Source organism: Rana temporaria, chromosome 2 (genome assembly GCF_905171775.1).
Source record: "Rana temporaria chromosome 2, aRanTem1.1, whole genome shotgun sequence".
NCBI classification, from domain to species: domain Eukaryota; kingdom Metazoa; phylum Chordata; class Amphibia; order Anura; family Ranidae; genus Rana; species Rana temporaria.
In genome coordinates, this window is record NC_053490.1 from 467,291,078 (window position 1) to 467,303,994 (window position 12,917).

At 44.5% G+C, this 12,917-nt stretch overlaps 1 protein-coding gene across 1 annotated transcript in view; it reads right to left on the minus strand.

The window, feature by feature from the left end:
• Positions 1-1,469: 1,469 nt before the first annotated feature.
• Positions 1,470-12,917, minus strand: part of LNP1 (leukemia NUP98 fusion partner 1) — a 103,750-nt gene continuing 92,302 nt past the window's right edge. The window contains exons 4-5 of the mRNA XM_040338688.1: positions 8,216-8,308; positions 1,470-1,785 (exon numbers count right to left, since the gene is read on the minus strand). Coding sequence (XP_040194622.1) covers positions 1,678-1,785; positions 8,216-8,308 — 201 coding nt within the window. The 3' untranslated portion in view covers positions 1,470-1,677. The remainder of the gene's footprint in view (positions 1,786-8,215; positions 8,309-12,917) is intronic.

The window sequence follows — 12,917 nt, forward strand, 5'->3', positions numbered from 1 at the left end:
TGAATTACCACTTGATCCTCAATTACCAAGGAGCCTGAGCTCTGAATGGGGTCCTCTTTGATCAGGAAGAAAAAATGAGAGACCTTGAGAAGGATCTAGAATACATTAGAGCAGAACTCCAGGAATGATATTTTCTTCAAGCTTATACTGGTTCAGCTTGGCTTGGTGTACAGTGCCTTGAAAAAGTATTCATACCCCTTGATATTTTCCACATTTTGTCATGTTACAACCAAAGCTGTTTGTTCACTACCGTTCTCTAACAAACCTCTGAGGACTTCACAGAGCAGTGGTATTTCAACTGAGATTAAATTACACACAGGTGGACTCTATTTACTAATTAGGTGACTTTTGAAGGCAATTGGTTCCCCTGGATTTTAGTTAGGGGTATCAGAGTAAATGGGGCTGAATACAAATGCACGCTACACCTTTCAGATATTTATTTGTAAAACATTTAAAAAATAGTTTTCATTACACTTTACCACTTTGCTGCTCCAGTGGCTTCCCCTTTGACACTGAACACAGGCGATTACTCCCTCGCTCATCAAGTCAAGCTGGTCCAATGTAAGTTAGCAAAAGAGATACTTGAGATAAAAGTGATGGACAATATATTTACACACATAGCTGGTTTTCTGTGTGTCAAATTATACTTTTATAAGAGAGGTCCTACCTAAGAGCAGGCACAACAAGGCTCTGTCATTACCTTTTGTTAAAATGTTTGTTACCCCAACATTTCATATTCCCGTTATGTACTTGCATGAAAAGGGATCCTGTTCTCATTGTATTGCTTCCTTTATGTGAAACCCCTGGTGTTCCCGCCATTCACTCTGCTTTTCGTATTAAAACTGACCACACTAAGCAGGAGAACACATTGTGGTCAGTTCTCCATTTGTGCTGGGAACTCGGCCTGCTCTCCTCCAATGATCAGCCTTGTCCTGACATGCCTCCCCTGCACAGCCTTTCACTGGGAAGCTTGGCGTGATGCTGCTTCTCCTCCCCCAGCTCTTATGCAGCTGAGTACTGTACAGAGGGAACAGGGAATGTGATCACTTAAAAGGGGGAAAAAAAGTTATTTATAATATTTTATTATATGTATACACAAATGTTTTGCCTTTTATTTCTATTTTAGACTGAATAGATTGTTTTACTAGGTGATTGTTTACAATCACTTGGGGACCTGCTGAATTTCGATCCATGTATGAGCAGGCTGGTTATGCACAAGTCGATCTGTTGACAGACTTGTGTACAACCAACCTGTCAGGTTTTTGCCAATCAGTGCCACCAGCTATATCAGGCAACACTAATCATTGTATTATGATGGCAAGGAAGTCTCCCTGCTGTTAGAAAACAATAGCTCCACGGGAAGCATTCCTCCATCCACTTTGAACGTGTGGATGGGGAAATCAGTTCATGTATGGCTGGCTTAACTGTCAAGTGTTTTCACTCAGAACAATGAATGACAAGACCCAATGTGTATCAAATAAGTGACTTTATTTACAGTGAAACTGCTTAATAAAAACCCAAATTGCTCATTCTAGGACATTAAGTACCACAAAATATTATTTTGCTGTAAAAACAAGATTCTGTCCTACATAAAAAAAGAGACAAATGTGCTGCATAGCTGGCTGGTAACAAAGAGTGCTGGCCTTGTAAGCTTTGCGTCTGAACAGATGTCTTGCCTCATGGCACTTTCATTCGCGCAGAGGACAAGAAGAAGGACTTGGATGCGATGACCTGGACGCGGCACGTTGGGCACGTCAGTTTCTTGCACAGCCACTTCTCTATGCACTGCACAGCAAGACAGAAGAAATAATGGTTTCCATCACATAACTAAGGAGCCCATTTTTAAAATAGTATTATAGCCTTACCGAGCATATAAAAAACTGCACATTTAGGCCTTGTACACACGACCGAACATGTCTGCTGAAACTGGTCCGCGGACCAGTTTCAGCAGACATGTTCGGTTGTGTGTACGGCCGACCAGACAGGTTTCCAGCGGACATTTATCCAGCCGACCGTTTTGCAGCGGACAAATGTTTCTTAGCATGCTAAGAAACATGTCCGCTGGAAGCCTGTCCGTCGGATATGTTTGGTCGTCTGTACAGACTCACCGTACATGTCCGATCGGCCGCCATCCCTCGCATGCGTCGAAGTGATTCGACGCATGCGTGGAAGCTTTGAACTTCCACGGCCGCGCACGTCGCCGCATCATCGTCGCGGCGACGGCGTGGCCACGTCCCCGCGTATCGTGTACGCGGGGATTTCTGTCTGATGGTGTGTACAACCATCAGACAGAAATCTCTGAGGGGACATGTCCGCTGAAAACGGTCCGGCGGACCGTTTTCAGCGGACTGTCCCCTCGTCTGTACGAGGCCTTATAAGACATACAGTGGTTTGCTTTACCGATGTGTTTAGCCCTTTGCTTGCTTCAGGGCCATACCTCCCAACTTTTTGAGATGGGAATGAGGGACACCTATCAGCAAAAGTATGCAGGCATAGGACACACCCCTTATCACGCCCCCTTAAAGGAGAATTGAACAAAAAAGACAAGATTGGTTAAAGCGGTTGTAAACCTGCATCAAATATTTTTTTTTTTTTTTCTCCTGTAAGGCAAAAGTCATAATGAGCTAATATGCACCGCATATTAGCTCATTATGAAATACTTACCTCGGAACGAGGTGTGTAGCACATACCTGGTCCACGCCGAGCGAGATTTCATCTTGCCTCGGCGTGTCTTCCGGGTATCGCCGCTCCAGCGCTGTGATTGGCTGGAGCGGCGATGACGTCACTCCCACGCGTGCACGCGGGAGATTTAAAACTCGGCAAGGTCCAGCAGCTGCCGGACCTTTTGCCGTAGATCCCCCCTGCGCATGCGCCGCGGCGCATTGCGAGGGGAATATCCCCTAAACCGTGCAGGTTTAGGAGATATTCTCCTTACCTACAGGTAAGCCTTGTTATAGGCTTACCTGTAGGTAAAAGTAAAAAAAGTGGGTTTACAACCACTTTAAATCCACAAGTGTTTTTTTTTTTACCACTACTATTCCTTTATATTGGCTTTTGGAATTTACAAATGCAGCAATTTAGAAATCAGATGAAAGGTTTAGCGCTGGAAAACACTTTTTGATAGATAAAAAGTGAATTTTATACCAAAATGAGGGACAAATGAGGAGGAAAGAGGGACAGAGGGACATTGCTCCAAATCTGGGACAGTCCCTTGAAATCAGGGACAGTTGGGAGCTATGTTCAGGGCTCCACAGCAGGCGAGATTCATCCATTTCAATAAATGTTTCAAAATGTAGGACATAAGAAGGACAGTCTAGGCACAAGCCCCGTCAAAGTCATGTAACCAGGTATTCCTATCACATCGTTATGCAGAGAACATTCTGTAGGACACTACAGGCTCCACACTGCTCCCAGCATTTTATAAATGACTCATAAAACACAGGCACAGTGTGGAGTGAACAATGGGGTGTTCTGCAAAAGTAGATATTTGCTCTCCAATATATATAGGCTATAGTATATAAAAAAATACAAACAAAATCTATACTAAGAGAAATTCTGGGACTTTCACTGTTGACCTCCTAAGACCCCTTTCACACTGGAACCGACCCTACACAGCTGCTGCTGTTTTTCCAGTGTGAAAGCCAGAGGGCTTTACCGCCACCGCACCTCCCGCCCCAGTGTGAAAGTGGCCTAAGAATAGTAGGTGCCTTAAACTGTGGATGATTGACCTCCCATTTGATGGTGCCAGCATAATTCTAGGGCCAAAGCCACTTGGCACAGCCAGTGGCTTTGCACCAATAATCGTTTTAGTTATTTGTAAGGGTGGTATTCTCACCATCCTGTAAAGATTATCCTTCCCACTAACCACAAATGGATTCATTTTAGCAGGGGTTGCTTGAGACCTGGAAATAATTTTTAAGGGGGTTCATCTGCAGTAAAAAGATTGAGAGATTCCAAATGAAGTCAGAATCCTAATCTGTACACTTGGCCCAGGCCAATGTATAAAGAACTGAAGCCACTGGGTCAACATGACAGCCAGGCAACTAGCATTGTCAGAAGGTGTGGCCAGCCACTGCAGGTTTCATACTTTCTCGCAGCCCCTAATTCCTTGGAGCCAAGTGTAAGCAGACAGAAGGCCCATGTCAGAAACACAGGAAATTCAATTTCTGCCAGGTTTTCTTTAGTCACATTTGGTATTTTTTGTATTATTTCATTGAAATATAGAGCGATCATAATTAACCAAATAATACTCATGGTGATGGTTCTAAACTCAAATAGCGTCAAAGAAAAAAATGGTAACTATCGTATTAGGGAAGTACAAATAATTTTTTAGTGAATGCATATTTTGTGTTATCATTGAGTATTTACCATGAAACCCATCTCTGGGAAATCTGAAAATTGGGTTGACAGCTTGTTTATTCTAGGGGAGGGTAAAAGCACTTTTTCTTAACTGATCCTCCGCTTCCCTCCTTTGCTGCCCCCACAGATGGTGCACCATTGTGCTCTGGTGGTGAGCTGTCCCATGGCATCTGAATGAGCAGGTAACAGTGGCTAAGTGGTTAGAACTTCAGCTTAGCAGCACTAGGGTCGGCAGTTTGAATCCCAACCACGGCACTACCTGCTTGGAGTTTGCATGTTCTCTCTGTGCCTGCGTGGGTTTCCTCCCACACTCCAAAGACATGCTGGTAGGTTATTTGGCTCCTGACTAAATTGCTCTCAGTATGTGAGTTAGGGGCCTTAGATTGTAAGCTCCTTGAAAGCATGGACTGATGTAAATGAATAATATGTATGTAAAGCGCTGTGTAAATTGACAGCGCTATATAAGTACCTGTAATAAAAAAATAAACCCTTGCAGTGCAAGCGCGGCTCCATTGCCAGAGAACTTTTTTACTTTTTTCCCGGAGATGGGCTTTAGCCCTCTTAGGCCTCGTACACACAGACGGACTGTCCGATGAAAACGGTCCGCAGGACCGTTTTCATCGGACATGTCCGCTGCCGGATTTTGGTCTAATGGTTGTGCACACCATTGAACCAAAATCCCCGTGGACAGGATACACGGTGACGTGGCTGTGCCGTGGCCGCGACGATAATGCGGCTAAGTGCGCGACCCTGGAAGGTCAATGCTTCCACGCATGCGTCAAATTACTTCGACGCATGCGAGGGCTTTCGGCCGAGCGGACATGTCCGGTAAGTCGTACAGACGACCGAACATGTCCGACGGACAGGCTTCCAGCGGGCATGTTTCTTAGCATGCTAAGAAACATTTGTCCGCTGGAAGCCTGTCCGATCCGCCGGAAAATTGTCCGGTCGGACGTACAGACGACCGAACATGTCTGCTGAAACTGGTCTGCGGACCAGTTTCAGCAGACATGTTCGGTCGTGTGTATGAGGCCTTACTGCTGGAGCCATTTTTCTTTTGTTTTGTGCACACATACTAAAAAGCTAATTTGTACATAGAAAATACACCTAAAACTCCCAAATCGTATTTATTTCCTGACAGCAGACACTCTGTAGAATAGCCTCTGCTGTAATTGCAACAGCAACTAAAGCGTTAAAAGAAATTATGGGAGAGAAAAAGAAATAGAGAGCCTGAAATTTTTGACATAATTGCTAGTTTCCTGTCTGTCCCTGGCTTTAATACTTTGAGGCAGAACACATCTGCAGCAAGTCAAAGTAAATTTAGAAATCTATATTTGAACAATTGCTCCAGACTAGTGACTCAAAATATTGAATAGACCAGGCAACTAATAATTACAGAAGGAAAGTTCAGCAATGGTTGCCGAAGAGTAAGCATATATGAATATTTTGTGTTTTTTCAGTGAGCAGGAGGAGCCTTTCACATATTTCCTTCCATCTTTTGTTAAGACTGTTTACAGTGCTCAATGGCTCAAGCTGAAGTTTACATATACAAGATCATGAGTCAGAGCACTTAGCCGTGTAGGAAAAAATAATTACAAGATTATTATAGTATCCCTTTAAGTGTTCAGATTAAATACAGCTGCACTTTACTCAGCCTTCATGCACTATTCTACATGAAAATCCCCACTCCAGCTGCTTATCTATGTTCAGGCCTGATCCAATAAGTCTGAGGGGCAAGTATACTCATTAAAGAGGAACGTTTTGTTGTTCCCTATATGATCCTGACATTTAGCATGCTGGCTGTGACGGTAATGGTATGATATCCCCGTCAAACCGTCCCTTCTTCCCATAAAATAAATCACAGAAGCATCCATACATGAGCCAAGGCTTAATGCTGGTATAACACAGAGTTTTAATGGTAAGACCAGAGCTTATATGTGGTTACAACTGTTACAATGACAAATCTCCGCCCCCCCTTACACAGTGGGGGGTCTTCAATACAGCTCCCTTGAAATAAAGATATTTCTTTGAACTAATCAGTATCTAGCCGGTTCGGCACCGCATATAGAGAGATAATTACCACAATGAAGCAATCAGCATAATTAACATGAGCCACTTATCTAATCACAGTAACCAGTAAACACAGGGCTAGAACAATTAACATTTGAAACAGGGCTGGCTGCAGAAGGGTAAATACAATTAACAGCCTTAAACAAGCAGGGAGGATTAACCTGAAGCATATAGGTAAAAAGTCCTTCACACTGGCCATATGACCAGATCTTAAAAATGTGGTTGCCTGAGATAAAGCCATCTTTATGTGTATGACCAGTGCCCACCTCTCCTGCTAAATAGTCTATAAGAAAAAATCTTCTGACCACAGCTTCCACCATATGAAAAAAAACAGAGCAGCTTTTTTTTTTCACTTTAATTAATTTGATTGACAACTATCTAAAAAATTATTTAGTAGAAAAAAAAGAGAAGAATTCTATTCGATCTATCATGGAAACACCTATCAATGAACAACGTGCACCTGTTTTAAGATGCAATTTACCCAAAAGCAAGAAATGTGGGCAAAAGGGTACGGTAACCCTTTTTTTCTTCCCTCTAGATCTGCATCATCTGAAAAAAAAATGCAGCAATATCTGCTATTTATATATTATCTATGACTTTGGAGGCAGCTATTGTGGGCTCATACTTCACGCTTAGCAACTTGGTTTTTCGGGGGTCCTAAAGCTCATCTGGAGATTTGTATATATCGCAGGCCTTCACCACTAAGACAGACTAGATATAACAGAAATGGTTGGTTGACATTCCCCCGACTTGGAGGTGGGTGAGTGGGAAGGCTCCTTAGCCTCATATGTAACTACTACGATTTCATCCAGGGACAGATTTATTCTACTTAAAGTCTGGGTTCCGCGGGAATTCTTTTTTTTTTTTTTTTATATATATATCCACCTGCCGCTCTTAATATAGTTAATACGGTACTTACGTGTCCAAATTTCATAGCTCCCCACACTGTCATTCTTCCGCACGTGTGTCCGTGTTCATCCGATCCGCAGACGGAAGAAAAAAATAGGACATTCTTCCGTCTGCAAAATCGGATCTTTGCGGAGGCGGGTGATTACGGGTGTCAGCGGATGTTTGTTCGCTGACACCCGCAATCACATAGGGACCAATGTATGTCCCTTTTTCATCCGCAAACGGATGGATGAAAAAGCGGACATACGGTCCGCACGTCTGAAAGGGGCCTTAGACGTATTCCTTTTGGAAGTATCTCACCAAAAAATGTATTTTTGTTGCAGGAGATGCCTGAAAACTGACTTGTATCTTAGGCAGACTTCTGGGAAAATTGGTGAGCCAATCACGCAAGCAGGAATTGATGTTTCTGGGGTGTGTCCGGTATACATTTTGTGTATAGAACAACTCCAGGTAGCCATATTGCAATGCATTTTCAGAACATTACAGCAGCTGCAGATTGAATGTTATTAAAAATGACCTTTCCTTTTCAATTACAATATGATTTGTGTCGCAATTATATGCGCTATATTGTTTTTTCTTTGCTATTTTTTCCCCCCACGAAAGTGGAGTTACACTTTAAGTATTTGCATAGTGTGTACTATACCTCTCAGTGCCTTGCAACCATCTACCCTTCTGCCTCTTCAGCTTGCTCCCGTAGTCAGGCTCCCGAGGCATCCTTTTTCATATGGTCTGGATATGCCCCCAAATTCAATTGTTCTCTCTGACATCAATTCTGCTAGCGGTTTGACTCTCGGGTTGGACACTGCAGTTGTTGAACTATTTATAGTACAGTATTTATTGTGTTTATAAGTGTTGTATGTGTACATACATACTGTACCTCTTTATGGAATCTGTGCATACAATGCAATTCCCAGATACTACCAGTGTGGAGGTCGTCATGACAAATGACACATGGGTCCTCATCTTCATCCTTCAAAAGGAAAAAATCATTATCAGTATAATTACAATACATATCCAAATGCTTAACAAGGTCACGGACAAATGAAACATGAAACAGAGATGACAATGAATGGCCTAAGGTGACAATGAGCTTGATTGGGCCCTGGATAGGAGCCAGGATGTAAATTGCAGTTGTTGGCATTGAAATCATTAACCACAAGACACAATGGGCCTGATTTACTAAGCTATGTGCGCTGCGCTGGTTCATGCATTAATTAGTACTCCGGGTGGAGGCTTAATCAGGCGCATGAACCAGCGTAGCAGCCGGCGCATTGAAACTAATATGTAAAGCCGCGCCGAACTCCCTATAGAAGTCTATGGGAGAAATCAAAAGTGTTCATTTTAAAGGCTAATCTGCAAGTTTAGTCCTAAAAAGTGTTTGGGGACCTCAGTCCTGCCCCAGGGAACATGTATCAATGCTTTTTTTATTTTTTAAAACGGCCGTTTTTTCGGGAGCAGTGAAATTAATAATTCTTAAAGTGAAACAATAAAAGTGAAATATTCCTTTAAATTTCGTACCTAGGGGGGGTGTAATGTCAGCATGTGAAATAGCGCATTTTTCCCGCACTTAGAACTCCCCCTGCACAAAGTGACATTCTGAAGGAAAAAAGTCATTTAAAAATTCACACGCGGCTATAATGAATTGTCGGCTCTGACAATTCTAAAGGGATTCATTCATAAAACAAACAAAAAAATGTGTAGGGGTTCCCCCAAATTAAATTACCAGGCCCTTCAGGTCTGGAATGGATATTAAGGGGAACCCCGCCGTAAAAACCCAAAAAAAAAAAGACGTGCGGTTCCCGGCAAATATCCATTCCAGACCCTTCAGGTCTGGTGTGGATTTTAAGGGGAACTCCACCCCAAATTGAAAAAAAAAATGGCGTGGAGTCCCCCTAAAAATCCACACCAGACCCTTATCCGAGCACGTTGACCTGGCCGGCCGCAGAAAAGAGGGGGGGACAGAGTGCGGCCCCCCCCCTCTCCTGAACCGCACCAGGCCACATGCCCTCAACATGGGGAGGATGTCCCCATGTTGATGGGGACAAGGGTCTCATCCCCACAACCCTTGCCCGGTGGTTGTGGGGGTATGCGGGCGGGAGGTTTATCAGAATCTGGAAGACCCCTTTAACAAAGGGGACCCCCAGATCCTGACCCCCCCCCTGTGTGAAATGGTAATGGGGTACATTGTACCTCTACCATTTCACCCCAAAAAAAATGTCAAAGTGATAAAAATGACAGTAGCCGGTTTTTGACAAATCTTTTATTAAAATCTTCTTTTCTTCTTTCCTTCGGGGTTCTTCCGCTGCTTCTTTCTCGGGTCTTCTCGTCCACATCTTGCCCGACGTGTTCTTCTATCTTCTCCGTCCGTCCTTCCGCCTTCTGGTCCCGCATCTTGCCCGTTGTCTTCTCCGTCCGCCTCCTCGTCCGCATCTTGGGTCTTCTGCGGTCTTCTTCTCGGTCCGCCGCCTTCTCGTCCCCTGCGTTTGAATTGTAATTGGCCGCCGTTTTCCCGCTCCTGGGACCCGCCCCCCTCTGACGCCACAAGTAAACTCCTTAGAAGGTCATGTGCGTCAGAGGGGGGCGGGGTCGCAGAGCGTCACACAGCGGGGGAATTCAATTTCAATCGCGCCGCCCGGAGAAGAAGTTCCCGCCGTGTCACACTCATGTGACCCCGCCCCCCTCTGACGCACATGACCTTCTAAGGAGTTTACTTGTGGCGTCAGAGGGGGGCGGGGTCACATGAGTTTGACACGGCGGGAACTTCTTCTCCGGGCGGCGCGATTGAAATTGAATTCCCCCGCTGTGTGACGCTCTGCGACCCCGCCCCCCTCTGACGCACATGACCTTCTAAGGAGTTTACTTGTGGCGTCAGAGGGGGGCGGGTCCCAGGAGCGGGAAAACGGCGGCCAATTACAATTCAAACGCAGGGGACGAGAAGGCGGCGGACCGAGAAGAAGACCGCAGAAGACCCAAGATGCGGACGAGGAGGCGGACGGAGAAGACAACGGGCAAGATGCGGGACCAGAAGGCGGAAGGACGGACGGAGAAGATAGAAGAACACGTCGGGCAAGATGTGGACGAGAAGACCCGAGAAAGAAGCAGCGGAAGAACCCCGAAGGAAAGAAGAAAAGAAGATTTTATTAAAAGATTTGTCAAAAACCGGCTACTGTCATTTTTATCACTTTGACATTTTTTTTGGGGTGAAATGGTAGAGGTACAATGTACCCCATTACCATTTCACACAGGGGGGGGGTCAGGATCTGGGGGTCCCCTTTGTTAAAGGGGTCTTCCAGATTCTGATAAGCCCCCCGCCCGCATACCCCCACAACCACCGGGCAAGGGTTGTGGGGATGAGACCCTTGTCCCCATCAACATGGGGACATCCTCCCCATGTTGAGGGCATGTGGCCTGGTGCGGTTCAGGAGAGGGGGGGGGCCGCACTCTGTCCCCCCCTCTTTTCTGCGGCCGGCCAGGTCAACGTGCTCGGATAAGGGTTCCCCTTAAAATCCACACCAGACCTGAAGGGTCTGGAATGGATATTTGCCGGGAACCGCACGTCTTTTTTTTTTGGGGTTTTTACGGCGGGGTTCCCCTTAATATCCATTCCAGACCTGAAGGGCCTGGTAATTTAATTTGGAGGGACCCCCTTTTTTTTTTTTTTTTTTTAATGAGCAATGACTCTATTCTTTATAGCCATGAGTACTTTAACCACTTGCCCACCGGGTTAATTCTGGCACTTCTCTCCTTCATGTGAAAATCACAATTTTTTGGCTAGAAAATTAATCAGAACCCCCAAACATTATATATTTTTTTTTAGCAGACATCCTAGGGAATAAAATGGCAGTCATTGCAATACTTTTTGTCACACCGTATTTGCGCAGCGGTCTTACAAGCGCACTTTTTTTGGATAAAAATCACTTTTTTGAATTAAAAAATAAGACAACAATACATTTTGCCCAATTTTTTTCTATATTGTGAAAGATAATGTTACGCCGAGTAAAATGATACCCAACATGTCACGCTTAAAAATTGCGCCCGCTCGTGGCATGGCGTCAAACTTTTACCCTTTAAAAAACTCGATAGGCGACGTTTAAAAAATTCTACAGGTTGCATTTTTTGAGTTGCAGAGTAGGTCTAGGGCTAGAATTATTGCTCTCACTCTAACGATCGCGGCGATACCTCACTTGTGTGGTTTGAATACTGTTTTCATATGCGGGCGCTACTCGCGTATGCGTTTGCTTCTGTGCGCGAGCTCGTCGCGACGGGGCGCTTGAAATTTTTTTTTTGGGGTTTTCTTATTTATTTTTATTTAGTTTTATAATGTTTTACACTGAAATAAAAAAATAAAAAAAAAATGATCAGTTTTCTTCCTATTACAAGGAATGTAAACATCCCTTGTAATAGGACTAGTGTGTGACAGGTCCTCTTTATGGAGAGAGGCGGGGTCAATAAGGCTGGAAAGCATGGTATTGAAAAAAAAAAAAAAAAATCTCATGCTTTCAGCTGCAATCATGTTCGTTCACCACAGTGGTGTAGTGTATAGCACTTTGACCTAGCAGCAAAAGAGTCGTTGGTTCGAATCCCGCCCGTGACAGCATCTGCATGGAGTTTGCATGTTCTCCCTGTGCCTGCGTGGGTTTCCTCCCACAATATAAAAACACGCTGTAAATCGGTTCCGGTCTAAATAAGCCCTAATATGCAGTAGTATATTAAGGTTTGGTTCTGCCCTAGGCCTGACTACATATCTGCACCTCCTAATAGAAAAATGACCCACCCCTTCCTGTCAAGGTCACACCCTGTTTTTGTATAACCCCGCCCAGTAATTTTCAGGGGACCCACACACTAGTTCTGGGGGGGCACTGGATTCCCTTAACCACTTCCATACCAGGCACTTACGCACCTTCCCGCCCAAGCCAATTTTCAGCTTTCAACACTGTCGCACTTTGAATGGCAATTGCGCGGTCATACAACACTGTACCCAAACAAAATTGGCGGCCTTTTTTCCCCACAAATAGAGCTTTCTTTTGTTGTTATTTGATCACCTCTGCGTTTTTTTTTTTGCGCAACAACTAAAAAAAGACTGCAAATTTTGAAACAAAAAAACCTTTTTCTTTTTTTAGGTTAATTTTTTTGTAAATAAGTTTTTCTCTTTCAATTACGGGCACTGATATGGCGGCACTGATGGGCCCCGATGAGATGGCACTGATGGACATCGATGAGGTAGTACTGACGGCACAGATGAGGTGGCATTGATTGGCGGCGCTGCTATGCGGCACTGATGGGCACTCATAGGCGGCACTGATGGGCACTCATGGGCGGCACAGATGGGCGGCACTTATGGGTGGCACTGATGGATACTTATGGGCGGCACTTATGGGTGGCACTTATGGGTGGCACTGATGGATACTTATGGGTGGCACAGGTGGGCACTGTGCATGGATGGGCACTGTGGGGTGGCACTGATTTTCCCAGTCAGTGCCCATTTGTGGGCACTGATTGGCATCTTTTTTCTTATTTTTTAATGCTTTTTGTTTTTTTCTTCTATATTATTTTTGTTTTTGCACACCCTGTGGTCCAGG